The sequence below is a fragment of the Bos indicus genome, chromosome 6 (assembly GCF_029378745.1).
Source record: "Bos indicus isolate NIAB-ARS_2022 breed Sahiwal x Tharparkar chromosome 6, NIAB-ARS_B.indTharparkar_mat_pri_1.0, whole genome shotgun sequence".
In the NCBI taxonomy this organism is placed as follows: Eukaryota; Metazoa; Chordata; class Mammalia; order Artiodactyla; family Bovidae; genus Bos; species Bos indicus.
In genome coordinates, this window is record NC_091765.1 from 17,132,583 (window position 1) to 17,157,872 (window position 25,290).

The following is a 25,290-nucleotide window of genomic DNA, read 5'->3' on the forward strand; positions in this document are numbered from 1 at the left end:
ATTTTAAATTTCTGTATATACTGATCCCCTTTTTCTGCTTCATCTCTTTTAATCTTCAATGCAAAATGAAAGGTGTAAAGTCTGAAGCTATAAATCTGTTTATAGCTATAACTCCCTTCCCTGGCTTAGCAGAGTCGACACTATAATAAACACAGTTCTTCTGCAGCAACATTGAATCTAGTTCTTGGATAATTCTTTTGTATGTTGTTTCTTTGAACACAGAAAGTTTTGAGGCATTCTTATCTTTCTGTGTGTTCAATTCACAAGACTTGACTGAGCACCTACTGTATACTAGGATGACTAGGTAGTTCTAGGGCCTAAAGTTTGATCTTATTTAGTCAAAGTAATGTGGTTAAAATGACAATTAAGTGTTTTATTTTGTTTTTGGTGATAATTCCTGAACATTGAAGTAACCTATATTAAACCTGCAGTCTTCAAATGTTTTCAACCTTCTACCTAATACATTTCTCACTGCATTGCTTATTGATTTTAGGAAATCAATATGTTTACTTTCTTCATCCTCAGGTCAAGTATCTGAAAAAGAAATTTACTTTTATGTTTAGAATGGTTAAAATGTTTTAAATGTTGAGTGTGTGAATCATAATTATTACCATTAGTAGATCAGGCATTCTACAAGTTCCTTCATGGACAATGTTTTATTTAAGCAAACAGTAAGTATTGCTTACCCCATTTTTCAGATGAAGAAACTGAGGCTCAAAGAGAATATTTAACCTGCAAGATCACACAGGTGATGACAACCAGCATTTGAGTCTGGATCTGTTTGACTCCAAACCTTGAACTTTTAATCACCAAGATAATTTATTTTATGTATTTTATTTAAAAATAATTCCCCCCAATTATACTTTTTTTTCTTTTTCTTTTTTACTGTTTTCTGAGACGTTTAAAAAGAAATTATACACAAGCACACATATAACCATACACTGATCTATACTTATACATAGGAGCTCCTACATTTTCACATCAGGTTTTCCATAAAAATCTTTATATTTGCACATTATTAACTGAAGTTATTTGCAAAGTTGGAATTTTGTGAAACAAAAAAATTGGTGATTTGAGAAAGAAATGTTCCTAAAAATATATTATGGTGTTAAAGCAGAAGATGGTATACACGTATGAGTTCAAGGTTGAGGTATAGCCTTGGAAGAACACATGTTCACATTTTAGTTAGAGGTGAACCTATGCGAAAGTGCACTTTATTCATAAGGAAGGTAGGTTTATCCACATGCAAATAGCTAGGGTCCCTATTTTTCAAGTAAATGGTAGATTTTTTCATTGTTGATGCTCTTTGCAGTATGATTTTGTGCAGTTTCAGATGCATGCTGAGAACCATGGTCCCAAATTCAGTTTCTTCGTGCCTATATGGTTTTGAGTATCTTCATTGGTACAGTGGGCCAAGTGAATGATAGAGTCAGGGAGAAGATGGAAATCCTGCAATGAGTGAAATGAGGCTTCCATCCTACAAGAGAACACCAGATACTTCATGTTTCCTTCATCCCTGAGAGACTGTGGATACTGATAAAGAAATGTCTTCAAGGGTGCCTGAGCACACAGACATCAAACATGTAGTAGCCACTGAGGCTGTGCTGTGCTTCCAAAGAATGGCCGTGCAGCAGACTGTCTTCTTTATCCTTAAAAGAGTACAGAAATGCTTTTAAAATATATGATTCCATGTTCAGTTTACAGTTTAAAAGGGAAATATACTTTATTTGTTTATAAGTTAACCTAGAAGAAGGATGGTTTCGGTATGGTGGCAGCGCAGTATGACTACCGTATATCATCCATGTTCTTTTTACCCAACGGTATGATAGAGAACCGGAGAAGGCAATGGCACCCAACTCCGGTACTCTTGCCTGGAAAATCCCATGGATGGAGGAGCCTAGAAGGCTGCAGTCCATGGGGTCGCTGAGGGTCAGACACAACTGAGTGACTTCACTTTCACTTTTCACTTTCATGCATTGGAGAAGGAAATGGCAACCCACTCCAGTGTTCTTGCCTGGAGAATCCCAGGGACGGGGAAGCCTGGTGGGCTGCCATCTATGGGGTCACACAGAGTCGGACACAACTGAAGTGACTTAGCATAGCATAGCATAGCATGATAGAGAACTCTCTCTCTCTCTCAGCTATTTTTGATTAGGTCAGCCAAATCTGCCAATACTCTCTTTGGATTTGAAATACATCCCTAAAACCAGATTTTACACTTTGTGGGGTTCACTTCCCTCTGGAGCTGCTGTGTTTATCAGGGTTGATCTTGCTTGAAAAGTGAAAGTTTTAGTTGTTCAGTAGTGTCCAACTGTACAGCATGTACTGTAAGCCCACCAGGCTCCTCTGTCCTTGGAATTCTCCAGGCAAGGATACTGGAGTGGGTAGCCTTTCCTTCTCCAGGGGATCTTCCTGATCCAGGGATCGAACCTGGGTCTCCCACATTGCAGGCAAATTTTTTACCATCTGAGCCACCAGGGAAGCCCTAAACCAGCTTAGGTCAGTGCTTTTCTTCAAATGCACTAAATTGCAAACTTCAAATAAGTAGGACTTCTTCAACCATGATGATCTGTCAGTGGCCCCCAAGTCCAAAGAGTTAACTGGGCTTGTTAATTCTACCTCAGAAATGTCTCCTAAATCTAGAACTTTCCCTGTGTCCTCATTGTCATGATTTTAATTCAGATCTTTGCCACGTCTCTCTTGGACCAAGGCAACAACTTCCTAAGAAGAAAAGCATTCCATGCTCTCATCAAAGTTCCATGAAGCACACTTGATCTTGCTACTCCCTTGTTAAATTGATGACCAAATCAGCCCAGGGACCTAGGTATTGTTAGCCAGTCTTCCCAAATCTCTTTCCTGCTATTCCCTATCTCTACTCCCCACACCACATAGGATCTTACCACTCTGAACTCATCTTTCTCTGATGGCCAGATAGCCTCTCACACATCTACATGTTCATTCCTTCTGCCTGAACAGCCCCACTCCCCCCACCCACCCCCAGTCTCCCTTATCCCAGCCAACTTTCCAGAGCCAGTTCCAATATCATCTTTTAAATTCCAGCTCTCCTACCTTCATTCCTTTTTGTTCTCAGACAACATAGCATTTATTTCACTAGTTATAATTATATTTACATGTCCAGACTCAGAGCACATTGCCTGACTGATGAAAAAGTTAAAGTGTTAGTCATTCAGCCATATCTGACTCTTTACAACCCCCGGCTGTAGCCCCGCTAGGCTCCTCTGTCCATGGACTTCTCCAAGCAAGAATGCTGGAATGGGTAGTCATGTCCTCCTCCAGGGCATCTTCCTGACCCAGGGATTGAACCCCGGTCTCCTGCATTGCGGGCAGATTCTTTACCATCTGAGCCACTACAGTTGGTCATAAAGGCTTAGAAAATGAAACTTGCTTGTCCTCACAATTCTACAGTAATGCAGAGATTCATCAGAAAAAGGATTGTTTTATATCAAAAATACAAATGATTTACACTTTTCTGTGATTCTTATTCCATCATTCTTATTTCAGCAGTTCTGGCTGCCAAGAATTTCCAGGGTTTGCTCCTTTTCCATTTGCATACCTCTAGCAGAATTTATTTATTTTTTTCATGACTGCCGTCTTATAAAAATTATTCCCTCTTTAGCTGTTGCCAGTTCAAAGTAGACAAAATTTACAGTTCTTGTGAGTGAAATGACTTTATTGGTCCATTCAACCCCTATGAATGTATCTGTCTTTTTCAGATATATTTGGATTACTTTTATATAGATTGAAATTCCTATTTTCCTGAATTTCATTTATTTTGCCTCTTATTCTTGTGCTTTTAATTTGGTTTTCTCATTTAATTGAAGTAGATAATAGACTGTGGAAGAAGAGCTGAAACCTTAGTTGTTTGGATAGAAATAGAATTTAGGAGACTAAAATTATTATAGGCCCACATTAAAGTCTTGTTACAAATAGGTTTGTTGCTCTAAGTTCTGTATTTGAAGTCACTTGAATAGGAACTAATTTGAAGTTTGCCACTGAAATTTATAAATACTTTGGTAGTAAGTTAAGAACACTAACAATGCTCTAAAAGAAATGTTCCAGCTGTTAGGTAACAACACTAATAAGAAAGATTTTGTTAACACCTTCAAATTTATGCAATTAGAGCTAATTACATAAAACTACTTATAAAATTATTTAAAATACTCTTATTTATTTATTAAAGTAGACATTATTAAACATCTGACTTCAACATACCAGACAAGATCGGAAGGACAGGAATCCTAAAAAAAAAAGCCTCATATAAAGCTGTGACTCTATTCACCTATTTGTGATGAGTAATTTTACTGCATTTCCTTCCCACTGACCGCAACCTTGTTTTAGCAACAGGCTTTTACCTTCAAGTAGTTACCAACCAGCCATTGATACTGATATCTGGGCAACATATTTGTCCACTAAATATTAGATTGTTAGCTCAGTGTAGGTGGAAGCAGCAAAAAGCCATTATAAAATACTCTGATTCAAATAATTCATTTATTTGTATTGCTGCCTATCCTTTAGTTTATACCAGAGGATTTTGTTTTGTTTTACTCTAAAGACAAAAAAAAAAAAAAAAAAACAAAACCACAAAACTTAAATCATGACCCAGCTTTAATTTTAAAAGTTAATAATCAAAGTAACCCTTCTTTCAATTCTAATGTTTTAATTTAAAAGGGTCATGGCTTCCAAATTTTTAAATACTACCTATGTTGCTAAGGTAGCTCACGTTTTTCTGCACATTTAACTCATATTTGCAGTGTGAAGGATCCAGTTTAGAAAGAAGGGTGGGATTTCACTCAGAGCAGAAGAAAACACCTGCGTTAATCCCGGGAGCACAAATGGGGTCTGGAGTGTCCAGAGCAGCCACCGCAGCTGTGGATGGAGGCTGACCCCTGCTTCGGCTCTGTCTTGAGCTGGCAGGTGCCAGGACGCCATTCTGTCTGCTCAGAAACACTCCCTTTTGAAGCAGCAGTATTTATTGCTCAATTGTGAATGCAAATTTTCATGTGTTCCTGAATTAAGCATCCCCGCTCATGGCAAGTTGTCTAAAGGACTCTAGTGGACACACGTGGCTTTGGTGTTAGTAATTGGACTTTGGGGAAAAGAATCATTTCTGTTGCCCACTGTAAAATAATTTCATAAAAGCTTTGACCTCAGACCTGCCATATCAGCTAACAAAGTGAATTTGGGGGACGGAAACAATGAGAGGCTTGGCCTCTGAAATCTTGCACGAAAAGAAAACTAAGCTTTAAAGAGAATCTTTTGGTGGCGGTGGGAGGGAGAGACTGGAGACGAGTTGGCAGTAATTGTAAGTGACCTTACAGTAGCTGGTTGTTTTAGGGGTCGTTTTTCTTAACACCAGTGTATGAGAAGTGTTTGACTTTGGCAATAGGCTATTTAGCTTTTCCAGAAGAGTCAGTTTAGCTTTTCTAAATCAGCGTGTCCCACCATATCCTCCACCAGTGTTTAGAACATTGCCAAACTCTTTATAGGCATTCACCGAATGTACATAAAAATATAATTAGTTAAACAACATGCTACCTAATCAAACCAAGACCAGAATTTCCATTGTAATTCTAAAACTTGATGCTAGATATCCTCTCATTCATTTCTTTGGGTTCCTCTGCTCCACCAAAAACAAAATCCTACTTGTAGGGCATTAGTGAGCATTTTGTGTGTGTCAAGAATGACCAATACATTTCTTAAACTTAATTTTAAGAGACACCAAACTGTTCTTATTACATGCTACTTGATTCACCGAAAATATTAAGAAAAATGTTAAGAAACATAGTTTTCTTGGGTTCCCATTTTAATGGCAAAATTAACAGGGTATAAGAAAAAAAAGGGTTTGTCTAGTTGCTTCCATTATCTTAGCCCATCTCGCTCTTCCAGATGCTCTAAAATTCCTCTTTTCCACATTTTGAACTTGAGATCTTGAATTCACTGTCCTTGACGCTATGAAAGGCAATTGGGAGGCATTCAAGAGAGCATCTAGTGAAAGCAGGCACCCATTAGGTTTTCCGAGAATCGAGTTCTAGAGCTGCATCCCAACACTTAGCACCCTAATCCACTGCTTTTAAAGCCACACAAGACTAGCTTATGGTCCTGGCCAGCTCACTTACAAGAGATCCAACCTTGATAATCTTCAAGTTTTATTTCTGGAATCTGTAACAGGAATATCATGATACTTTCCTCATTAGATTGGGAGAAGAGTAAATGTAGTAACAGTTGAAAGTCCTTTGTTGATGGCAAAACGTACAGAAGAGAAGACATGATGTTCTTGTTAATGTCATGCTAACCTTACAGCTGTTACCAGAAGTGCTGCAGAGTGGAAATTTGGCACAGCTCCTCTGTAACTCATGTTTAGCAGTATATCTTTTGGTAGGTAGAGCATTCTTACATTCCCACCTGAAATGAGACAGCAGTCTCCATGGGACCTTGGGAGGGACACTTTGCTAGGATTTTGGCTTTACCCCCATCTTAACTTGTGTGTGTCTCCCAACCCTGCTAAAGAGGACGGTGAGAGATTGAAGGTAGCTGAAATGATCCACTTCCTCAGGTGGGCTGAGTCCTGAGACATGACTTCATCTTTGTTGTTGTTCAGTCGCTCAGTCCTGTACGATGCTTTGTGACCCCATGGACTGCAGCACACCAGGCTTCCCTGTCCTTCACTATCTCCTAGAGCTTGCTCAGACTTCATGTCCATTGAGTCGGTGATGCTATCCAACCGTCTAATCCTCTGTCGTCCCCTTCTCCTCCTGTCCTAAGTCTTCCCCAGCATCAGGGTCTTTTCCAATGATCAGCTCTCTGTATCTTTAGCTCTTAAAAACTTTGAGAGCTAGGGAAAAAAAAAAAAATCGATGCCTCTAGAATTCATGTTTCCTGCTAGTATTTTTGTTCAAAGGTAAAAAAATCTCAATGTGGCTGAATAATAGACAACTGGCCAACAAAATAAAAATCTCCAAAAGACCCACCCATCATCTGACTTATGACAAAGATAACATTGTACTTTGATGGGGAAAGGAGGCATTTTCAGTGAATGCTTTTGGGTTAATTTGATAGCCATATGGGGAAGAAAAGCATCTTGACTTTGACCTCACATCATATAAATGACCTTGGAAGAGGCAAAAATTTCTTAAGTGGAACACTAAAAGAGATAACTATAAACATAAAAAATGTTAAATTGAATTTAAGAACTATTCATCAAAAACACCTTTAAGAGAATGTAAACTCAATATGCACTGTGGGAGAATATATTTGTAATAAATATATTCTTTTCTGACAAAAGACTCATATTCAGATATGTAAAGAGCTCTTATCTGTCTATCTAATCTATTTATCCAATGTATAATATATGATGAACTCCAGCAAATAATAGGACAACTCAATAGAAAATGATATGAATAAATACTGTATGGAAGAAGATACAAAGATACAAAACAGCCAATACATTTATTAAAAAGAGTTCAACTTAATCGCTGGAGAAGTACAAAAATTAAAACACTCTGTAAAACCGCTACACCTCCCACCAGAGTGTCTAAAATGAAAAAGATGGAAAATACCAAGTATTGGTGATGATACAGGGGAACTGAAAATTCTCATACATTGCTGATGGAAGTATAATTGTTAGAACCGTAGTGAAATGCTATTTGACAGTATCTACTAACTAATAATCTGAACATATGTATTCTCTGTAATGTAAAAATTCTACTCCTAGATATACACCCAATAGAAATGTGTACAGTTTTTAGCAAAAGACATACACTAGGACGTTTATAGCAGCATATTTGTAATAACCAAGACATAAAAACTTCTGGAAACAAATGGATGTCAATAGTAGGACAAATAAATAAATAATGGTTTATTCACACAGAGTGATATTATAAGGTAGTGAGAACGATCTATAACTACGCACAAAATTTTGCATGAATTTCACACATGCTAAGCAAAAGAAAAGTTATGACCAAGCTAGATACCATATTGAAAAGCAGAGACATTAGTTTGCCAAAAAAGGTCCATCTAGTCAAGGCTATAGTTTTTCCTGTGGTCATGTAAGGATGTGAGAGTTGGACTATGAAGAAAGCTGAGCGCCGAAGAATTGATGCCTTTAAACTGTGGTGTTGGAGAAGGCTCTTGAGAGTCCCTTGGACTGCAAGGAGATCCAACCAGTCCATTCTGAAGGAGATCAGCCCTGGGATTTCTTTAGAAGGAATGATGCTAAAGCTGAAACTCCAGTACTTTGGCCACCTCATGCGAAGAGTTGACTCATTGGAAAAGACTCTGATGCTGGGAGGGATTGGGGGCAGGAGGAGAAGGGGATGACAGAGGATGAGATGGCTGGATGGCATCACTGACTCGATGGACGTGAGTCTGAGTGAACTCTCGGAGTTGGTGATGGACAGGGAGGCCTGGCGTGCTGCGATTCATGGGGTCGCAAAGAGTCGGGCACGACTGAGCGACTGAACTAAACTGAACTGAAGCAAAAGAGGCTAAAACACCGAATGGATGACAGCTAAGAAATACCTTTATATATAGTACAAAAACAGGTAAACTATTCTATCAGAAGTCAGAATAGTGATTATTATTGGTGGTGAGGAGTAACAAGGAAACATCGCAACAGGAGATTTGGGGTTTCTTTAGCTACATTCTATGTGCATTAGATATGTTTAGCTTGTGAAAATTTATTCAGCATTTTATATGCTTATGACATGTATGCTTTCCTGTTTATATATATAATACCATTTTTGCATTCTAATCATATTATAATTATAGTTTTAGAACCTAAAATCCCTTGAGAAACCTCATTGACAGGTACAAATCTGTGTCCTTTGCATGAATCTGTGACTAACCCTAGCTGATCTATTCAAGCTATATTTTAAAATATATTAAAAAAATTTTTTGTCTTTCTTTTTTCCTTATTTCAGGGCCCTCCTGGTCCAAAAGGTGATAAGGTAAGAAAGTATATAGAAGAAACAAATTAAGTTAGTGGAAATCCATACTGGCCTGCCTTATACTATGTTATATTTAGATCTTTTTAATGAGCATCATCTACAGACTTTATTCTAAAAACTATCTATCTTCTCATTTTCCTACTCTACAGGGAGAACAAGGCGATCAGGGACCTCGGGTAAGTTGTTCTCTTCCTTGCCTGGGCAGAAAATTAGTTTTTAGCTCCAAATTCAGTGAATTAAAGTAGCCCTGGCCCCATAACTATGTTGTGTCATGTGGTTTAGTAATGGCTAACAAAAATACCATACTACTTATAACTGAAATAGCCTTAATTATAACTAATGTTTATATCTTGTTGCATTATCTTGATGCCTGTAAATAGGACACTCTACAACAATGATCCCTTATGATTAAGGGCCAGAATCAACTAAAAGTCAACAACAACCACCCTTCCATTGGCCATTGGGTCCTTCAGATTAGTATGCATGGTTTTGTAACATAGAGGCCATGTGGATTCCTATTGAGTTTGGCTTTTTTTGCAGTTAAACTTTATGTGCCATTGCATAAATGTGTTGTATTATAGATGAAAATATTAATGTATTTTATATATTTTCTTCAAAAGTTTGAATAATAGTTATTTGAATTTCTTATTCTTTATAGAATTTTAAACAGATAAAAGGTATAATATCATTTAGCATTCCAGGGAGGAGGGGCATTCCTTTATTCTTCTCAAATGTGGCTTTTTAACCCATCAAAACACAGTGGTGAATGCTTCGTTGTTACCTTGGTAGTGCCAAGTCCTCTGCCTCACATCTGTGCCTTATTACCCAAATGTTCAGACATACTGTTCCAATGATGTAGTGGCTCTGTGCAGACATACCTTTCAATTTTCTCGTGTCACTATGCACAAACGCGAGTATCTGGTTGAAGAGAGTCATTTTTTACAGTGGAAAAGCACTTTTAAAACTTTCAGGTTGAAAACAGAACTGTGTAGGTTTTTTTGTGAAATTCACTCTGTGAAATTAATTATGGAATTTACTTACACTGCAGTATCATGAAAGATACAGTCAATGAAAACTTGAGAAGTTTGTAGTCTTACTCCTCCTATTTAGTAAACTAGATGAAAATTATGGTATGATTTACTTTCCTTTCTATTCTTCTGCCATTTCTTCATGTAGAAATAATGACTATGCTTCAGAGCATTCTGTTTCTCATGGCGGTTTTTCTGTCTGATGTCCAGTTGAAACTTCATCTTAATGGTCAAGGATTAAACATCATGAGTGGCATGGATGTGAATGGAATAAAATTCTCATAACCTTCAATGATTAGAATGTAGCCACCTTCCCTGTATGTGGCAGTTTTTTCTTGTGGCATGTTCCCATGCACTGAGTATCATTTCTGTCCACATGCAATATCAAAATCACTCGATTTGCCCTTTCCAGGTAAGAGAGAAACTGTTTCTATTCTAAATCTTCTTTTGGCAAAGGAAATGAAAGGGTGGTTCACAGCTTAGCTGTCATCAGTGTGCACACAGCCCTCATTTTCAAAAAGGTGTGTTGGCTTTCATCGTTCCAAAAAGTGATGATTGATTATAAAGCAAGGCCAAATTTTCAGGATGAAACCCGAAACCATGTGAAATTCACCTGGTTTCATGTTGCATTACAAACTAAGAGTTGGACCAGGTTCCTTGCAAGTGTGGCCAAAGTTCATGAACTACTTTGACGAACCCAGACTGCCTTTCATACAGATTTCAGCCAATTTTCACACTGACTGGGGCCAAGTTTCACACAATTCAGGGGCCACTTAGCATTTTAGCTGGAAAGTGGCAAAAATTGATCCCATTTTCATCTGGATTTTGCTTTGGGTTGAAACAATTTTGATTGAATTCATAATGCAAGATGAATCTTTATGGATAAAAATTTAAATGTCCTGGGAAGTATATATGAATATGCACGTGAAAACTTATGGAATTGCCTGGCTTTTCTCAGATTCCTAATTTAGAAACAAGGCAGGACACATCTAGCAATCTTACATTTATAATATAAGTAGTGTCAGCTACTTATTAGAAAATTCACATATCAGTATGGCAAAATGAAGATTTTATATTTCCAGGAAAATCAAAAGTTAGTTAGAACTGGAAATGTCTTTAATTTTAATGAAAACCAACATTTCCCATATTCTTTATGAGCACACTATTCCAGCTGATGCTGACAGAGGCTCTCTTTTTAAAAATGTAGATCTTTGTATTTAAATATCCTTTCCATTTTCATCCTATCATAGAATTTTGAATTTTGAACAAACATCATTCCAAGTAATTTATTTCTTTCCATAACTATATGATCTTCCATTATTTTAATTCTTTGTTATCTAACTTTCCACTGGGATGTATGCTATTTTCTTGAAAGTGAAGTTCTCTCTCTCTTTTTTTTTTTTTGGCTCCCCAAATGCCAGACAGGAATATAATAGGTCATAATATGTGAATCAAAGAAGGAAAAATTCGAAGATAAAATAAATATTAAGAAAGTAGAGCTATCTTGAAATACTTGGACATGTATTTATCAATATATATTGAGTGTCTGCTATGCTCAAGGTACCATACTTAACACTATAGAGACTACAAATGTATCCACTTCTCTTGTTCTCTTCTAATACCAGCAGATTCAGCCTATTCTCAGTTCTTCGTCGCTGCTGTACTGTTCCAATTGATTTTGTTTCTGCTATTACCCTGTACAATGCATTTCCTAAACTGCACCCAGAAACCATTTTATGCTTTAAATTAAATTGTGTTACTCCTTGTTTTAAACCTTAGAATGAAATCCAAACCACTTTGCTTGGCCTCCATGGACCTTCAAGATCTTGCCCTTCAGTTCACTTCAGTTCAGTCACTCAGTCATGTCCAACTCTTTGCGACCCCATGGACTGCAGCACACCAGGCCTCCTTATCCATCACCAACTCCTGGCAGTTTACTCAAACTCATGTCCATTAGGTTGGTGATGCCATCCAAGCATCTCATCTTCTGTCTTCCCCTTTTCCTCCTACCTTAGTCTTTCCCGGCATCAGAGTCTTTTCCAATGAATCAGTTCTTCACATCAGGTGGCCAAAGTATTGGAGTTTCAGCATCAGCATCAGCCCTTCTAATGAATATTCAGGACTGATTTCCTTTAGGATGGACTGGTTATATCTCACTGCAGTCCAAGGGACTCTCAAGAGTCTTCTCTGACACCACAGTTCAAAAGCATCAATTCTTCAGTGCTCAGCTTTCTTTATAGTCCAACTCTCATATCCATACATGACTACTGGAAAAACATAGCTTTGACTAGATGGATCTTTGTTGGTAAAGTAATATCTCTGCTTTATAACATGTTGTCTAGGTTGGCCATAACTTTCCTTCCAAGGAGTAAGCATCTTTTAATTTCATGGCAGCAGTTACTATCTAGGTGATTTAGGAGCCCCCCAAAATAAAGTCTGTTACTGTTTCCACTGTTTCCCCATCTATTTGCCATGAAGTGATGGGACCAGATGCCATAATCTTAGTTTTCTGAATGTTGAGCTTTAAGCCAACTTTTTCACTCTCCTCTTTCACTTTGATCAAGAGGCTTTTTAGTTCTTCGCTTTCTGCCATAAGGGTGGTGTCATCTGCATATCTGAGGTTACTGATATTTCTACCAGCAATCTTGATTCCAGCTTGTGCTTCTTCCAGTCCAGGATTTCTCATGATGTTCCCTGGTGGCTCAGATGGTAAAGCGTCTGCCTACAATGTGGGAGACCTGGGTTCGATCCCTGGGTCGGGAAGATCCTCTGGAGAAGGAAATGGCAACCCACTCCAGTACTCTTGCCTGGAAAATCCCATGGACAGAGGAGCCTAGTAGGCTACAGTCTGTGGGGTTGCAAAGAGTTGGACACAACTGAGCGACTTCACTCACTCACTCTGTATATAAGTTAAATAAACAGGATGGCAATATACAGCCTTGATGTACTCCTTTTCCTATTTGTAACCAGTTTGTTGTTCCATGTCCAGTTCAAACTGTTGCTTCTTGACCTGCACACAAGTTTCTCAGGAGGCAGGTCAGATGGTCTGGTATTCCCACCTCTTTCAGAATTTTCCACAGTTTGTTGTGATCCACACAGTCAAAGCCTTTGGCATAGTCAGTAAAGCAGAAGTAGATGTTTTTCTGGAACTCTCTTGCTTTTTCAGTCATCCAACGGATGTTGGCAATTTGATCTCTGGTTCCTCTGCCTTTTCTAAAACAACATTGAACATCTGGAAGTTCACAGTTCATGTACTGTTGAAGGCGGGCTTGGAGAATTTTGAGCATTATTTTACTAACGTGTGAGATGAGTGCAATTGTGTGGTAGTTTGAGCATTCTTTGGCACTGCCTTTCTTTCAGATTGGAGTGAAAACTGGCCTTTTCCAGTCCTGTGGCCACTGCTGTGTTTTCCAAATTTGCTGGCATATTGAGTGCAGCACTTTCACAGCATCATCTTTTAGGATTTGAAATAGCTAAGCTGGAATTCCATCACCTCCACTAGCTCTGTTCATAGTGATGCATCCTAAGGCCCACTTGACTTCACATTCCAGGATGTCTGGCTCTAGATTGGTAATCACACCATTGTGATTATCTGGTCGTGAAGTTCTTTTTTTGTATAGTTCTTCTGTGTATTCTTGCCACCTCTTCTTAATATCTTCTGCTTCTGTTAGATCCATACCATTTCTGTCCTTTATTGTGCCCATCTTTGGATGAAAAGTTCCCTTGGTATCTCTAATTTTCTTGAAGAGATCTCTAGACTTTCCCATTCTATTGTTTTCCTCTATTTCTTTGCATTGATCACTGAGGAAGGCTTTCTTATCTCTCCTTGCTATTCTTTGGAACTCTGCATTCAAATGGGTATATCTTTCTTTTTCTCTTTTGCTTTTTGTTTCTCTTCTATTCACAGCTATTTGTAAGGCCTCCTCAGACAACCATTTTGCCTTTTTGCATTTCTTTTCCTTGGGGGTGGTCTTGATCCCTGCCTCCTGTACAATGTCACGAACCTCTGTCCATAGTTCTTCAGGCACTCTGTCTATCAGATCTAATCCCTTGAATCTATTTCTCACTTCTACTGTATAATCATAAGGGATTTGATTTAGGTCATATCTGAATGATCTAGTGATTTTCCCTGCTTTCTTCAATTTAAGTCTGAATTTGTCAATAAGGAGTTCATGATCTGAGCCACAGTCAGCTCCCAGTCTTGTTTTTGCTGACTGTATAGAGCTTCTCCATCTTTGACTGTAAAGAATATAATCAATCTGATTTTGGTATTGACCATCTAGTGATGTCCATGTGTAGAGTCTTCTCTTGTGTTGTTGGAAGAGGGCGTTTGCTATGACCAGTGCATTCTCTTGGCAAAACTCTATTAACCTTTGCCCTGCTTCATTCTGTGCGCCAAGGCCAAATTTGCCTGTTACTCCAGATATTTCTTGACTTCCTACTTTTGCATTCCAGTCCCCTATAATGAAAAGGACATCTTTTTGGTTTTTAGTTCTAGAAGGTCTCGTAGGTCTTCATAGCACCATTCAATTTCAGCTTCTTCAGCATTACTGGTCAGGGCATAGACTTTGATTACTGTGATATTGAATGATTTGTCTCAGAAGCGAACAGAGATCATTCTGTCATTTTTGAGATTGCTGCCTTTTGGACTCTTTTGTTGATTATGATGGCTACTCCATTTCTCCTGAGATTCTTGCCCACAGGAGTAGATATAATAGTCATCTGAGTTAAATCCACCCAATGCAGTCCATTTTAGCTCGCTGATTCCTAAAATGTCGATGTTCACTCTTGCCATCTCCTGTTTGACCGACCACTTCCAAATTGCCTTGATTCATGGACCTAACATTCCAGGTTCCTATGCAGTATTGCTCTTTATAGCATTGGATTTTACTTCCATCACCAGTCACATCCACAACTGGGTGTTATTTTTGCTTTGGCTCCTTTTTGCTCTTGCCCTTGCGTACTCTATAACCTCATCTCGGACTTGTCTTGATCTCCGCCCACTATGTTCCATCCACGTGTTCTTTAAACACAGCACACTCTCAACGTGATGACTTTCCATTTGTTCTTTACTGGTCTTCTTGTGATTGGGTTTTTCTTATCATTGAGATTTCCTCTCAAATATCTCCTTGGGGAGAACTTCTTAGCTTCATTGTAAATCTGAGATTATCCTATTGTGTTTATTTATTTACTTGCTTCTTTTTAAGGAAGGGCATCTGCAAAACGTTGTTGTTCAATCATTTAGTTCTGTCTGACTCATCGTGACCCTATGGACTGTAACATGCCAGGTTTCCCTGTCCTTCACTCCCAGAGTTTTCTCAAACTCATGTCCATTGAGTCAATGATGCCATCCTCACCTCATCCTCTGTCATCTCCTTTTCCTCATGCCGTCAATCTTTCCCAGCATCAGGGTCTTTTCCAAGGAGTCGGCTCTTCACATCAAGTGGCCAAAGTATTGAAGCTTCAGCTTTAGCATCAGTCCTTGCCCTTCTTTAAAACAAAAACTCCATGAGAATAAGGGCTTGTTCATACCTCCATCACATAGGACAATAAGAACTAAATGAATATTTGTTTAATGTTAAAAGAAAATATAATTTCATCATTACTGCCTTCAAGGAGCTGGTGATCTCATGGGTGCCTGAATAAGAAAACTATGTGGTTGTAGATTATGTCTTGAATAGCTATACTAAGCCATGCTAGATCAGTGAAGCATCTTCCTTTTTTTTTTTATTTGTGTTATTTTATTTTATTTATTTTTTATTTTATTTTTTAACTTTACAATATTGTATTGGTTTGCATCTTCCATTTTAAATAATCACTGGAGACTATAGAAAATATGGCATTTGAACTAGGACTTGATAAATGGGTAATCATTAAAAGATTAAATGAAGAGCAAGACATAAACATTCCAGGAAGAAGAAATAGTTCAAATAATATTACACAAGCAGGAAATGACAGTATTCATTTAAGGAAAAAATTCCATTTGCCAAAGAAATAAGTTAAATATAGAAAAATTGTACCCATATAAGTTTGTAAAACCTTTATTAAAGTTACATTATAGCCCACTCCAGTACTCCTGCCTGGAGAGTCTCATGGACGGAGGAGCCTGGTGGGCTACAATCCATGGGGTCGCTAAGAGTCAGGACTGAACAACTTCACTTTCACTTTTCACTTTCATGCATTGGAGAAGGAAATGGCAACCCACTCCAGTGTTCTTGCCTGGAGAATGCCAGGGATGGGGGAGCCTGGTGGGCCGCCGTCTATGGGGTCGCACAGAGTTGGACACGACTGAAGTGACTTAGCAGAGCAGAGTAGCAGAACATTTTTAATGTCTTGTGTGGTGGGCAATAAGGAACCATTGAAGATTTTTGAGTATAACATTTATTGTATATTACCACTAGACTATTCAGTATAATTACCAAATGTTCCTTATGAAAATCTATATGGTAATAGTATTAAGTATGGAAAGGAATTGGAAAAGACTGAAAGGAAGGAGACCAAGTAGACCAGGAAATGATGTCAGTCATCTGGTCAAGGTCACAAAAGTCTGGGCTATAGGGATAATGTCCAGTCCTCAATGGAGAATTGAGTAGAGGGCATGGACTGGCTCATCAGGTGTGATTGGAAGTTCAGGGCCACACTGAGCAGAACTCAGTACCATAATGAGCAGTGGAGTGTGGCTAAGTTGGTGAGCCAAGGCAGAAATTCCAAAGGAGTGACCAGAATATTGGAGAAAGCTCTATGTTTGCAGTAGAATTCGAAAGGAAAGTTGCATCATCTCATCAATCTTGTCTGCCACAAGCACCAAGCAAAAACCTGGGCAGACAGAAAGGGAAAACCAGGATTATTACTAGTAGAGGAGAATTTGACAAAAGTAAAGTCTTAAAGCAGAAAGTGAGAGAAAATTTTGACTCACACTGGATTTACATCCAAAATCGGTGATCATGGGTAAAGTTGTGACCATGTTAAATTTTCTAAAAAAGAAGAAAAGAAGTAATCAGGGATTAAAATTAAAAATATCAAGATGGAAATTTAATAGCAGTCTTGTAGCTAACTGGATGTTGGAGCTGAGGGTGATGAAGATAAAGATAGAGCTGAGGTTTCCAGCTTGATTCCTTGATAAAGTTGGCCAGAAGAGAGTCAGGAAATAAATGATAAGCTGAATCTTAGTTATGTTGAATTTGGGATCTTGATGAATTACTCCATTGGAATAGTGTAGCAAACAGTTGGAAATATGAGACTAAAAGTCTGAAGTGGTGTCGCAACTGGAAAGAACAGTAACATAGCAAAACGGTCACAGAGTAACAGTTGAAACCATAGGAGGAGAAAAATGAAGGGTGACAGAAGGAAGATAGAAGCATTTTAGAAATATCCACATTGAGCGAGTAGGATGAAAAGGAGACTCAGGAAACTGAGCATTCAAAGGGAAAACCACTACACTGCAATGTTTGAACAATAAGGCCAAATTACTTTTTAAAAAGTGGCCATCAGACTGTTTGTAATAATAAAAAAAAAAGCCACAGGGATGAGACCTATTTAAAAAACACACACACACACACCAATCAGGAGCTAGAGGGGTAGGATGGGGAGGGAGGTGGGATGGCGATTCAGAGGGACGGGACATATGTATACCTATGGCTGATTCATGTTGATATTTAGCAGAAAACAACAAAATTCTGTAAAGCAATTACCCTTCAATTTAAAAAAAAAAAAAAAAACTTTTGGACTTGGTGTTCTGGAGTCCTGGGGTAGTAAGGAGGTGCATTTTGTTCAGTGGTGAGAGTGAAATTCAGATTGCAAGAAGTTAAAAGTAAATGGTAGGAAAGATGACTGTCTTTGAATGCTGTTGATGGCATATGATTTAATGCAGAAGAAATGTCTAACCTTTTTGGCGTGAGCTTTCTGTCAGTATGCACTGAACCAATTTCAAGCCTACAGTTTTAGGTATAACATAACAGCCATAGATATCATTTGGTTTTCTTCTACAAGAAACTGAGAGTTAGATTTCCGCAGATGAATGCATCCTGACATTGGAACTGCACTTCCCTCCTTGATTCTTGGGGAGATGTCATTACAGATTTGCTATTAATCTTTGTTTTTGCAGTCAGACATTGCACTTCAGCAGTTAGGCCTTTAGGCTGTATGGTCAGGAGGGTGCTTTTCTATGTTGTCAGTTACCATACTCATGCACAATTTTCTTCATTTCATCCTCAGGGATCTGTATTACAGACTGTTGAAGCTAAGCATTTACTTTGTGTTCAAGTAGAAATTGGAGACCCACCATAAGGGAGTCGTAGGGGGTTTCCTAAGCCAAACGAAAGTTGGACTGAGAAATAATACCTCATGAAACAGTTATAATTGCTCATCACTTAGAGTTGTACAACTTGCAGAACATCTTTCTAGGTAAATTATACATATCATCTCTAAGCCTTACTACAGTTCAGCAAAGTACGTTATCAGCAAAGAAAAATAGGAAAAGTGAATGCAATAGAGAGAGCTGATTATATCCACATGGGCTGGGGTCAGGCTGGATAGGAATCAGTTCTAATTCTGCCACTATCTGTCTTCATGGTTATGAGAAGGATTAAATAAAATAATGTATGAAGAATCTATAATAAACCCTCAACAGGTCATAGCTGATTATTCTCCTAAAGTTTCACACGAAGAATCTAGGGTAAAGTAACGTGTCCAGTTCACACAATTTGTAAGTGATAGAAGTGGGATTCAAACCCAACTCTCTCAGCCTCTGGTTTGTGCATCTCCTAGTGGATCATGCTACTTCCCTGTCAATCAAGTGGTTGGTATGGCCATCAACCTCAATATGGAAAAGCTGGGGTTACCAAAATTTCTAAGACTGGATTATTTATTTATTGAGTTCTTAAAATATGCCAGCCACTCTACGATGGCAGCTCACTCCAGTACTCTTGCCTGGAAAATCCCATGGACGGAGGAGCCTGGTAGGCTGCAGTCCATGGGGTCACGAAGAGTCGGACACTTACTGAGCGACTTCACTTTCACTTTTCACTTTCATGCACTGGAGAAGGAAATGGCAACCCACTCCAGTGTTCTTGCCTGGAAAATCCCAGGGACGGCAGAACCTGGTGGGCTGCCGTCTGTGGGGTCTCACAGAGTCGGACACGACTAAAGTGACTTAGCAGCAGCAGCAGCTATGAAGACATGTATTTCAGCAATTCTGGGGTCTTCCCTGGTGACTCAGCGGCAAAGAATCACCTGCCAATACAGGAGATGTAGGTTCGATCTCTGGGTGGAAAGATCCGCTGGAGAAGGAAATGGCAACCCACTCTAGTATTCTTGCCTGTGAGCCTGGTGGGCTGCAGTCCATGGGCTCTCAAGAGTCAGACACAACTGAGCGACTAAACCTACCTACTCACAAACTTCATTTTCCATGTACTCCATCATTTATTCTCAAAGGTGAGTTAGTAGCACAGATTTTTTTGTTTTTTCTTTGACGTGGGCCACCTCCAAAGTCCCCATTGAACCTGTTACAACATTGCTTCTGTTCTGTGCCCTGACTTTCCGGCCGCAAGGCACGTGGGATCCCAACTCCCCGACCAAGGATTGAACCTGCTACCCACTGCACCGGAAAGCAAAGTCCCAACCATTGGACTGCCAGAGAAGTCCCAGTAGCACCGATTTTAATATGATATATATATTTTTTTCTGATGTAGACTGAGCTCACACAGGTTAAGTGACTGATTCTAGTTCTTTCACACACACCTCCCAAAAGACAATGCTGGAACTCAAACATGAAAATCAAGTTCTGCCCTCTTTCCATAATGTTAGGCTGCCTCCAGATCACTTGTAGGACCTTTTTCAACTTTAGGATCCATTCCTCTATGAATCAGCTTGAAAAAGTTGGGGAGCACACATGAAAATAAGTGCGTCTTTTTTCTTTGCAATCATGACAGTCACAGTCTTTACAATTCATGCACTGTCAACCCTCTGGGAAACAAAGGAATGGCTGAGTGCCACTTAGTAAACCCTGAGACCTCTTGTCATGGAGCTTAGAGAGGCAGGGCAATGCTGACTTCCATCCAAAGTGTGTCCGAATATCCAATTAGCTTGTTGTGATATAGTTTCACTTCTCAGCTCAGGGGCACCAATTTGGAAATTGTATAATATCAAGACCCTGGTGAATTTGCTGTTAGTGATTTTTTTTTTTTCAGGGTAGCCAAATGAATGAAGTCTGCTTTCTGTAGTTCATAATGCTGTGCTTACATGTTCTACGAGGATTTTGTTGCAAAGCTTCTCTTTGCAAAAGAGATTGAGTTATATTTCTAGATCAGAAGCTGAACCTGAATGTCAAGCGTAAAAGACTCGAGACTTTTCAGTATTTCCACATTGTTGTCTGCACCCACTGTTACTCCCGACCTCTCTCTCCTTCATTACCAAAAAGGACTTTTGCCCAGTTCATGCAGACTTCTGCCCTCATCATGAACCACAGCCCTGGGCTTTGATGTTAATGACTCAAATTTCATTTCTCTGTCTTAGTGACTTAAAAACAGCCTTAAAAATAAGCCAAGCTATTTTAATGTTTCATACTGTCTTTTTAAATTAGGGTATTATGTTGTTCTGAAATTGTGGTACATTTGTTAGTCAAACTTAGGCAGTAAAATGAACAGACATGATGAAGTTATCTTTTGGCTACATATTAATCTTCTAATCAGTTGGCTACCATCCCCTTGCCAAATAACACAAAGGCCTGATAAATAAAAGGTTTAGTGGTTATTGGTCTCAATATCATCAGCCAACAGCTGGTTTTAAATGAGTCCTGAGCCCTCACAGTTTCAATAAGCCACCCAGGAGCACTGCCTAACTATTTTCATCAAATTCTCTTCTCTTCCCAGTGTATTCAAATAAATTTTCATAACAGCTGGGACTATGAAAAATTGATAGCATCTTAAAAACATCTTCAGCAAGACAGATTAAGTTCCAGAAAAGGAAAGCATTTAGAAGTTTATTTTATTATCTTAACCTTTGTTGACTTGAATGATTAAACAGATTCTTTGGCTCTGCTAAAGCATTTAGGCCTGGATATTAATTTGATGTTCTTATTTACTTAACCCTTGCCTTTCTCTTTAGCCCTAATGAATACACTACTCATTTGGTACTGAATGTATTGCCTGTGAAAAGGGAATGAATATAACACAATGGAAAGAAATAAATTGTGAGAAAATTATTTTAATGATTTCCAGATTCAGGAGAAGTTGGCATGGAAACTGCAAGCTCATTAAAATTTGCAAACGTTCTTATTATAATTTATAATCAGAGTTCTTTTTTAAGTGTTCTGTCATACTTCAAACCGCTAAGAGCCCAGGAGCATTTGTAAATTTGTCCTAATGTGGGTTAATTTAAGGAATAAATTATTTTTACAAACAATTCTTGGTAAGTAGACAATATTTCCCTTGGAATTCAGTGTTGGAAATTACACCTCAGTTATTGACTTTATAACTGTGCCCATTAAGGAAAAGAAAAAGAGGTATTATGAGATGTTGAGGAAGAGACTCTATTTACATCACTTTAAGTCTTGACATTTTTGTCTAATGTGAAGTATAAGTATAGTACATATAATCATCCAGTGGGATAAGCTTTTATACAAAATATTTGGAAGTAAAAGTGAACATTTCACAAAACTCTCATATTTAAACAATACATACACACATAGAGTAGTTGAAAAAGCCTGAGGTTTGAGTCCTTAACTGAAAATTAAGAGCTTTAATTAATAATTAACAGTGGAATTATCAGTGACCACAGATGTATTAAAATAAAACCAAATTCATTCCTAAGTATATCCTTTGACAAGGAATTCTGGAGAATAATGCCAGCTGGTTTAAATAACTGTTGGATTTCCTTTTAGTCTTTTTTAATGCAGTGACCTTCATACTAAAATAGCTACTCATTATGTTTTATGAAGTAAGGCAAAGATTTCATTTGTCTACACTTGTACTCATTGCTTATATCAAATGCAATATTTTTTTAAGTTATTTTACTTTTTTCATGATTTATATATCTTGACTTATACGTTACAATCTATTCAGGCTAATATCCTTTATTTCACATTTTTCTTGAAAACTAGTGGAATGAAAGATTTTAGATGTATATATATATTTAATATTATCCCATTTATATTTCTCTTGTTGGAATTTTTCAAGTGCTGCTTTCTGTGAAATATTTTCTAAATAATTTAAAGAATTCCTTGATAGAAAATTGATCTTTTCTGAAATGCAAAACTAGACAGATGATTTTATTCTTTTGTCTTATATTTAAACAAAATAGTTTTCACCTGAATTCATAAGAATTCAAGTGATTAGTTAATTAATTAGATTTGTTAAATCATATAATATGTAGCTATGATTTACATATTGCAAATAGCAAATACAGCAATTTATACTAATAAAATCCAACGCAATTACCACCTTTCTTTTTCTATCACTCCTAAATGCAAAATTATAGTTGCAACAAAATGTTAATGAGGTGGATTAACCAAATAGAAATCATGAAAGTATGAAACAGCAGATTTTTAATGGTGCATCAGGATTTGCAGAAGGGACTAGAATGCAAGACTATATTTTTGACTCATCCCTTCAGAATGGGTGGAAAAATGGCTTATTCACTGACAGATCATGTTCAGGGAGAACAGTTCCTGTAGGTCTGAATGAGAGGGGTCTCTGGAAAGTCATTTAGTGCCAGACAGCAGCATCCTTTCATAAGCATACCTCCACTAATGTGTCCAGCAGCTCCTTGTAGCAGACACAGACTGTAAATCACAAGTGGCAAACAAGACTGGCTTTGTAGGAAAAAGATGTCAGTTGTGAGGTCCTACTTCTCATACAATTCTAAAGTGACTAGAGAAAGTCAGGAAGATTTGATTGTCATTCCTTAGAAGTCAGTTAAATTTTATTTGAAAAACATTGGTATTCAGATGAACCTTTGTTGACCACTATTATTTTTATTATCACAAGTAAACTTTTAAATGACTTACACATAACAAATAATAATAATTAATAACAATGCAACATTATTGTTTTTATATTTCACTACCAAGGAAACTTCCAGACCTTCTTCTCATACTTTATAACCTTGTAAGTTTAGAATAAATCTGTTGATGAAGAAGTCTAAGTGATGGATAAGGTAGCATCTACATCCTCCAATACAGCATTAAAATATCAAAGAACTAGGAATGTCAGACTGTTTTTCCAGGACAGGAAGTACAGTTAGCTCCAGTCCTAAAGGAATTCATTAGAATTAAGATAGCGAAATGCTGGTGAGTAACTAGGAGAAACCGGGATGGCAGAGAGTCACTGCTCTTCTGGCTTGAAGCCTGTGTGATGTGATGTGAAATAAAAGGAACTAACTATAACCCTAGGAAGTACAAAGGGACAACAGCTGGTAATTCCTGTCTCATTCGCCATGTCTTCAAAAGGACATGTCAGCCTGAACATTCCAAGTTTATTGGCAGGTGAGAAAAAAAGCTACCCAGAGACACCACCAGATTTTTAATTAAGAATACATTCAATGGTTTTAAAACATAGTTTGATTGCATGGGTCTTTCATCAGTTTATTTTTAGAAGCTGAGTTAATCTATTTATCTAGATTGTTAAAATTGTGGCCCAGCTTTGAAAGATCGCACCCAGCTCTTGACTGCATCATAAAGGGAGGCCATCAGCATGTGACATTTCCGGGATGGCTGAAGGGAGATTCTTCCACTGGTGAAGTAGGAAGTGTGGAATGAAGGATGTGACTGAGGAGCTGCGCCCAAACACAGAACACGCCAGAGAATCTTCTAAAACACAAGTTCCCTGTGTTTGGTAGTTTGTTTATTTCAAGGCGTACAAGTGGTTTCTCATATCAAACACTTGCTTTTTTGCAACAATGGCTTAAAATATTATAATGTTTGTTATTCTGTATGTAAGTGTTAAGACAGATATCATTCTCATTAATAGGAATTATTCTACGTATAGAGATAGATATATACACATATGTGTATGTGGATATTTACTTACAATTACACTGCCTATACTGTCTTAGTGAAAAGAGTTCTCCATAAGCATAGATTATTATTCATATATACAAGTTATAAACACATAGAAATGTGAACCAACCCACTCTTGTTCATATTCTGACTCCTATTAAAAAAGGCATGTAAATATTGAAAGTGATTTGTTAAGTTCTTTTGGAAGTAAATAATATTTCTTCCTTAGCTGCTTTTTAAAACAGCATTTTTGTGCTCAGTGTGGCATTTTAGAATTATCTAAAGAGAAGAAGATGCTGTGAAAGTGCTGCACTCAATATGCCAGCAAATTTGGAAAACTCAGCAGTGGCCATAGGACTGGAAAAGGTCAGTTTTTATTCCAATCCCAAAGAAAGGCAATGCCAAAGAATGCTCAAACTACCGCACAATTGCACTCATCTCACACGCTAGTAAAGTAATGCTCAAAATTCTCCAAGCCAGGCTTCAGCAATACGTGAACTGTGAACTTCCAGTTGTTCAAGCTGGTTTTAGAAAAGTCAGAGGTACTAGAGACCAAATTGCCAACATCTGCTGGATCATCAAAAAAGCAAGAGAGTTCCAGAAAAACATCTATTTTTGCTTTATTGACTATGCCAAAGCCTTTGACTGTGTGGATCACAACAAACTGTGGGAAATTCTGAAAGAGATGAGAATACCAGATCACCTGACCTGCCTCTTGAGAAATCTGTATGCAGGTCAGGAAGCAACAGTTTGAACTGGATATGGAACAACAGACTGGTTCCAAATAGGGAAAGGAGTACGTCAAGGCTATATATTGTCACCCTGCTTATTTAACTTATATGCAGAGTACATCATGAGAAATGCTGGGCTGGAAGAAGCACAAGCTGGAATCAAGATTGCTGAGAGAAATATCAATAACCTCAGATATGCAGATGACACCACCCTTATGGCAGAAAGTGAAGAGGAACTCAAAAGCCTCTTGATGAAGGTGAAAGAGGAGAGTGAAAAAGTTGGCTTAAAATTCAACATTCAGAAAACGAAGATCATGGCATCTGGTCCCATCACTTCATGGGACATAGATGGGGAAACAGTGGAAACAGTGTCAGACTTTATTTTTGGGGGCTCCAAAATCACTGCAGATGGTGACTGTAGCCATGAAATTAAAAGACACTCCTTGGAAGGAAAGTTATGACCAACCTAGATAGCATATTCAGAAGCAGAGACATTTTTACTTTGCCAACAAAGGTCCGTCTAGTCAAGGCTATGGTTTTTCCAGTGGTCATGTATGGATGTGAAAGTTGGA

The 25,290-nt window shown here is 38.0% G+C and overlaps 1 protein-coding gene across 1 annotated transcript in view; it reads left to right on the forward strand.

The window, feature by feature from the left end:
- The window catches only part of COL25A1 (collagen type XXV alpha 1 chain), a 516,301-nt gene that overhangs the window by 329,464 nt on the left and 161,547 nt on the right, over window positions 1-25,290 (forward strand). Inside the window, exons 6-7 of the mRNA XM_070791080.1 lie at window positions 8,940-8,966; window positions 9,116-9,142. Coding sequence (XP_070647181.1) covers window positions 8,940-8,966; window positions 9,116-9,142 — 54 coding nt within the window. The remainder of the gene's footprint in view (window positions 1-8,939; window positions 8,967-9,115; window positions 9,143-25,290) is intronic.